Source organism: Nicotiana tabacum, chromosome 9 (genome assembly GCF_000715075.1).
Source record: "Nicotiana tabacum cultivar K326 chromosome 9, ASM71507v2, whole genome shotgun sequence".
Classification (NCBI taxonomy): Eukaryota; Viridiplantae; Streptophyta; class Magnoliopsida; order Solanales; family Solanaceae; genus Nicotiana; species Nicotiana tabacum.
Window position 1 is genome coordinate 97079876 of NC_134088.1, and position 7354 is coordinate 97087229.

The window sequence follows — 7354 nt, forward strand, 5'->3', positions numbered from 1 at the left end:
ATTGATTGTTTATTTTAAGTTAAGCTTTTATTCGTTATTTGTTCAAGTTTTAATTTTTAGTTTGCTTTATTTGTGATAACACATGTTCTTCTCTTGAATGCGAAGGAGTAGAAGCGCAAACAATCTCCTTCCTATTGATCCTGAAATCGAACAAACACTTCACAGAGTGAGGAGGGAAATCAAAGCTAGAACTAGAATTGAAAGAAAGTTGGATATCTTAGTTCAACCACAGCCAATAGAGATGGCAGGTAATGAAGAGCATCCGGTGATAGAAGCTGCAAGGCCCAATCTAGCTAATATGACTCAGGCGATTGTGAAGCCTGATATCACTGGTCACTTTGAACTTAAACAGTACATGGTACAGCTGATTCAGTCCACATGGCAATATATGGGTCTATCTCATGAAGACCCGCAGAGGCACATTCAGAACTTCTTGGAAATTACGAACACTTACAATTATCCGAACATTTCCAAGGACTAGCTCAGGCTGACACTATTTCCCTTTTCACTCTGGGGGGAAGCTAAGGAATGGTTGCAAAAAGAGCCTGCGAACTCAATCCTCAGTTGGGATGATCTAGCAAGGAAATTCTTAATCAAGTTTTTTCCCACTAAAAAGATAAAGTCACTGAGGAGCCAGATTCTTGGGTTTCAACAACGAGATGGCGAGACTCTTTGACAAGCTTGGGAAAGATACAAGAAGCTACTCAGAGACTGCCCACATCATTGTCAGACTGATGAGGTGTTGGGTCATACTTTCGTTGATAGGTTGGATGAGGCATCAAAGATGAATCTTGACTTAGCATGTGGGGGTAATTGCATGGCAAGACCGTATAGTAAGATCCAGATCCTGCTAAACAATTTCACTGCTAATGATAATAATTGGCAAGGAGATGGGGAACCACGAAGAGAACTTAAACAAAAGGCAGCAAGTGTGATCGAACCTGATGATTTATCATCCATGAAGGAAGATATAGAGAGATTAGCAAATCAGATGAATAAAATGACTATGCACTAACCACAACATATGCAACATGTGCAACAAATGTCGACTTGCTGCGAGTTATGCGGTGAATGTCACGACCCCAAATTCCCTCTGTATGATGTCGTGATGGAACCTAGTCTCTAAGACTAGGTAAGCCTAACAATTTGCGGAATAACTGAATATAAATCTAAAATTAAATCCTTAACAACTGAAATAAATAAGTATTGCAACTTAAACAAATTACAACTCCCAAAACCCGATAGAAATAAGTTACAAGCTTCTAAGAATTTATTCTGAGTGTCTCAGTACATCAAAATCTAAAGAGAATAAGGAAAGCGGCATAATAAGGATAGAAGGAGACTCTGAGGTCTGCGGACGCTGGCAGATATACCTTGAAGTCTCCGCGTACGTCTAGTTCACTGGTACCTGGTCTGATAGGAAGTATCTGGATCTGCACAAAAAGATGTGCAGAAGCGTAGTATGAGTATACCACAGCGGTACCTAGTAAGTGCCAAGCCTAACCTCGGTAGAGTAGTGACGAGGTCAGGTCAGGCCCTACTGAAAATAATAAAAGATAATAATAATAATAATAATAATAATAATAATAATAATAATAATAATAATAATAATAATAATAATAATAATAATAATAATAATAATAATAATAGTAATAATAATAATAATAATAATAATAATAATAATAATAATAATAATAATAATAATAATAATAATAATAATAATAATAATAATAATATAGAGAGATTAGCAAATCAGATGAATAAAATGACTATGCACTAACCACAACATATGCAACATGTGCAACAAATGTCGACTTGCTGCGAGTTATGCGGTGAATGTCACGACCCCAAATTCCCTCTGTATGATGTCGTGATAACACCTAGTCTCTAAGACTAGATAAGCCTAACAATTTGCGGAATAACTGAATATAAATCTGAAATTAAATCCTTAACAACTAAAATAAATAAGTATTGCAGCTTAAACAAATTACAACTCCCAAAACCCGATAGAAATAAGTCACAAGCTTCTAAGAATTTATTCTAAGTGTCTCAATACATCAAAATCTAAAGAGAATAAGGAAAGCGACATAATAAGGATAGAAGGGGACTCCGAGGTCTGCGGACGCTGGCAAATATACCTTGAAGTCTCCGCGTACGTCTAGTTCACTGATACCTGGTCTGATAGGAAGTACATGGATCCGCACAAAAAGATGTGCAGAAGCGTAGTATGAGTATACCACATCGGTACCTAGTAAGTGCAAAGTCTAACCTCGGTAGAGTAGTGACGAGGTCAGGTCAGGCCCTACTGAAAATAATAAAAGACATGGTAAAAGTTTAACAAAATATAATAATAATAATGACAATGGGAATAATTTAAGTAAGTAGTATGCTACAATTTAACTACACAGAATAAGGGCAAATAATACCTCATGGAAGGAAAACAGAAATTTACAACTTTAAGAAAAACATCAAAAATAACCAAACGCAATGCAGCCATAAGAAAATATCAACAAAGGCACTCCCGAGGTACCGCCTCGTAGTCCCAAATCATAAATAAATTCACAATATCTCATTTTCTTATATCACCGCGGGAGCCTTCACATTTAATTTTAAAGAAAAAAATTTTTCCGAAATAGCATCCCGCGTTATAGCCACCCTTATCACATTGCATGACTTCTAGTAGTTCCCCTACTAGCGACGTGTATCAAGCCACTCTTATATCACCGCATGCGTTTCAACAACCAGACCTTATACCACCGCATGCGTATCAATATCACAATATATCACAATTTGCATCTCAAGTGCCCAAATATTTCAACTTGCCAAAATAAATTAACAACAACATTATTTCCACAATAAGGAGCTCACGGCTCAATCAGAATGAATACAAAATCTCACAAAATATTCGGAAGTGAATAACTCAACAAAAATAATATTTCACAAATTTAACACCTTGCCTCAATACTAAATTTTTTTAATGTCAAATACTTCATGTTAATAATTATTCAATTAAGAAATTCAACTTTCAAATAATGAACACGGAATAAAAGAAACAAAATTTCAACTAAACAGGTAAAGCAATTAGCAGGAAAAATGTCAGGCAAATTTAAAATATAAAAATAGATCAATAATGATTAATATAACCGGATAACATAATTTAATTAATGTGTAACAGAGATCTATACAATTTAAAACCAGAGTTCTCCACATTTAGCCCGTGTACACTCTCGTCACCTCGCGTACACGATTTTCAACACATCACAATAATCATATCAATACAAATCCTAATGTGAATTTTCCCCACACATGATTAGACAAGTCACTTACCTCGACTTGTGTAATTCTTTACTCTGCTATGACTTTGCCTTGTGAATTGGCCTCTGAAAGCCTCGCATCTAGTTACAATTAATTCGATTCAATCAATACAAATTATTGGAATTTATTCCATATGAAAATACAAAATTTCCAATAAAAATCGAAATTTAACTCAAATATCGCCGTCTCGAAACCCGACAAAGGTTACAAAATATGAACGCCCATTCAACCACGAGTCCAGCTATACCAAAATTACTAAATTTCGATAACAATTCGGCCCTCAAATCTTCAAATTTTATTTTCGAATTCCTAAGCCCAAATCCTCAAATTTCACCTAAAAACACGTAATCTAGTCGAAATACTCAATGATACTTCAATATTGTTGACTAACAATGAGCATAAGTGACTTGCCTCAAGTTCCCGTGAATTCTCTCTGAAAATCGCCCCAAAATCGTGTTGCAAATGTCCAAAAATGATAAAAACTCAGAACCCTCTGTTTTTGTACACTGCCGAGAAGTTTCGCTTCTGCGGAATTTTTAACCGCATTTGCGGTTCGCTTTTGCGGTAAATCTCTCGCTTATGCGGACAAGGAATCCGCTTTTGCGGACAAGGAATCCGCTTCTGCGGACTCGCTTCTGCGATGAAGCGTCCGCTTCTGCGATCCCAAGCGCACCTGCGATCCTTCGTCCGCATTTGCGGTCGCGCAGATACGGAAATTTTCCTCCGCACTTGCGGCCACTGCTCCACTCTCCCTTTTCTGCTTCTGCGCTCCCACGCTCGCTTCTGCGAGCTCGCACCTGCGAGCCAAATTCCACAGATGCGATTGCATCAAATGAGAGAAAGTTTCCACCTTTGTTCTAAGTCCAAATTTCGATCCGTTAATCATTTGAAACTCACCCAAGGCCCCCGAGACCTCAACCAAATACACCAACAAGTCCTTAAAACATCATACGAACTTAGTTGAAGCCTCAAATCACATCAAACAATGCTAAAAATATGAATCATACCTCAATTCAAGCCTCACGAAACTAAAAAATTCCAATTTCTACATTAGATGCCGAATCCAATCAAATCAAGTCCGATTGACCTCAAATTTTGCACATAAGTCATAAATGACATAACGGACCTATTCAAATTTTTAGAATCGGATTCCAACCCCGATATGAAAAATTCAATTCCCCGGTCAAACTTCCAAACTTAAATTTCTATTTTAGCCATTTCAAGCCTAATTTAACTACGGACTTCCAAATAATTTTTCGGACACGTTCCTAAGTCCAAATCACCATACAGAGCTATTGGAATCATCAAAACTCTATTCTAGGGTCGTTTACACATAAGTCAATATCCGGTTAACTATTTTAACTTAAGCTTTCAACCTTGAGACTAAGTGTCTCAATTCATTCCAAAATCTCTCCAGACCCGAACAGACTACACCGGCAAGTCACATAATAGCTATAAAGTACAAAATAAGTAGTAAATAGGGGAACGGGACTACAACTCTCAAAATGATTGGCCGGGTGGTTACAGTGATGGTCACACAAGTGACATTTGCCCTGTAAATCCTGAATCCATCTACTATGTGGGGCAACAAGCTAGAGGGTCGATGAATCAAAATGCTCAATATGGTAACACATGCAATCCGAACTAGAGGAATCATCCTAATTTCTCTTGGGGTGGCAATTAGAATGTCAGGACTCAAGCTAATTATAATCAGCCACCTAAACCCCCACAACAAGCAGAAAAGAGTTTGACTGACATAATGAAAAAGCTATTTCTAGACAATCAGAAAGTTACGGCTGAGAATCAACAATTGCGCAAAGAGTTCAAAAATCTAGAGAGACAGTTTGGGCAAATGGCTAACAATAAGAATATTAGACTCGTTGGAGATCTCCCAAGTGATACAGAGAAAAATTCTCAAGTCAATGCAGTGACGTTGAGAAATGGGAGAGAATTCGTAGAAGTGCCTAAGAAGAAAAATGAGTAGTCTGGTCTCGAAGAAGAAAGAGCTCCAAAACCTGTAGAGGTAGATGAGAGAAACAAAACAGAGTCTGAGCAAATATCAGAGAGGGTGCCACCCCCTTTTCCTCAAAGATTGAGAAAGAAGAATGATGACCACATGTTTCACAAATGTTTAGATATGTTGAAGCACATACACTTGAACATCCCTTTGGTGGACATGCTCCATGAGGTCCCAAAATATGCAAAATATATTAAGGATATAGTGGCAAATAAAAGTAGGTTAGTTGAGTTTGAGACTGTCGCACTTACTGAGGAGTGTACTTCCAGGATTCAACATAAGCTTCCACAAAAGCTTAAGGATCCGGGTAGTTTTACCATCCCCGTGAGGATTGGTGAAATTGATGTGGGCAGAGCCTTGTGTGATTTGGGAGCAAGTATCAATCTGATGTCGTTGTCAGTGTTCAAACAATTGGGCTTAGGAGCTCCGAGACCCACCACGGTGATGCTACAGTTGGCTGATAGATCTTATGTTTATCCTGAGGGGTTAATTGAGGACGTCTTGCTGCAGATTGGGGAGTTTGTTTTCCCTGCAGATTTTATCATTCTGATGAGTTAGTTCCTATCATCTTGGGACGACCTCTCTTGGCCACTGGAGATGCAATTATCAAAGTTCGAGAAGGTAAGAAGATTCTGATGGTGGACAATGAAGAAGCAGTCTTCAATGTATATCGAGCCATTCAGTTGCCTCGTCATTACGAGGACCTGGTTATGATTTCTGGAGTGGAGATAAATGAACCAGCCGTAGAGCCAAGTGCATTTAAAGAAGATGTTCTAGAAAAGGCATTGATGTTGTTCAATCACTTGGAACTTGAAGAAGAGGTTAAGGAGATGTTGCAAATTCTGGATGCATCTTGCGAATACATAAGAGAAAGATCCCAATTTGAGCCTCTGGATAGGCCAATCGGCCCGCCCCCTAAACCTTCAGTTGAGGAGGCCCCAAAACTGGAACTTAAACCCTTACCATCTCATCTTCATTATGCATATTTGGGAAGTTCTAACACTTTACCTATGATTGTTTCTTCTCATTTGTCTAAATTGCAGGAAGAAAAGCTCTTAAGGATGCTAAGGGAGTACAAGCATGCCATTGGTTGGACAATATCTGACATAAAGGGTATTAGCCCTGCATTCTGCATGCACAAAATACTCATGGAGGAGGTACACAAGCCTAGCGTAGAACATCAACGCTGCCTAAATCCAATCATGAAAGAGGTGGTAAGAAAAGAAGTGATTAAGTGGCTCGATGCAGGTATAGTATTTCCTATCTCCGATAGTAAGTGGGTAATCCATGTTCAATGTGTACCTAAAAACCGGGGTATGACTGTTATAGTGAATGAACAAAATGAATTAATACCAACTAGAATTGTGACTGGTTGGTGAATATGCATAGATTATAGGAAGTTGAATAATGCTACACGAAAAGATCATTTCTCTTTCCCCTTCATTGATCAAATGCTTGATAGGTTAGCCGGACAGGAATACTATTGTTTCCTTGATGGCTATTCGGGGTATAATCAGATTGCTATTGCCCCAGAAGATCAAGAAAAGACCACTTTTACATGCCCTTATGGCACTTATGCATTTAAGAGAATGACATTCGGGTTGTGTAATGCACCTGCGACTTTTCAAAGGTGTACGATGACTATTTTCACTGATATGGTGGAATGATTTATGGAGGTATTTATGGATGATTTTTCGGTGTTTGGTTCTTCTTTTGATGAAGGCTTAACCAATCTTGCTAGAGTGCTTGCTAGGTGTGAGGAGACTAATCTGTTACAGAATTGAGAAAAGTGTCATTTTATGGTACGTGAAGGTATAGTGCTAGGACACAAGGTGTCCAAAAATGGACTGGAAGTTGACATGGCTAAGGTGGAAGCAATTGAAAAGTTGCCACCACCGATTTCAGCGAAAAGAGTTAGGAATTTTCTGGGACATGCAAGTTTTTATCGACGATTTATAAAGGATTTCTCAAAACTTTCCTCTCTTTGTGCAGGTTGTTAGAGAAGGATGTGTCGTTCATGTT

General features: G+C 38.2%; 1 protein-coding gene and 1 non-coding gene across 2 annotated transcripts; one reads left to right on the forward strand and one right to left on the reverse strand.

The window, feature by feature from the left end:
- Positions 1-622: 622 nt before the first annotated feature.
- On the reverse strand, positions 623-729 carry LOC142164460 (small nucleolar RNA R71). The gene has a single exon (XR_012695228.1). It is a non-coding gene; the product is annotated as a small nucleolar RNA R71 (small nucleolar RNA).
- Positions 730-5452: 4723 nt separating this feature from the next.
- On the forward strand, positions 5453-5890 carry LOC142164043 (uncharacterized). The gene has a single exon (XM_075221208.1). It carries the CDS (start codon positions 5453-5455, stop codon positions 5888-5890), a length of 438 nt encoding a protein of 145 aa, XP_075077309.1.
- The last annotated feature ends 1464 nt before the right edge of the window (positions 5891-7354 follow it).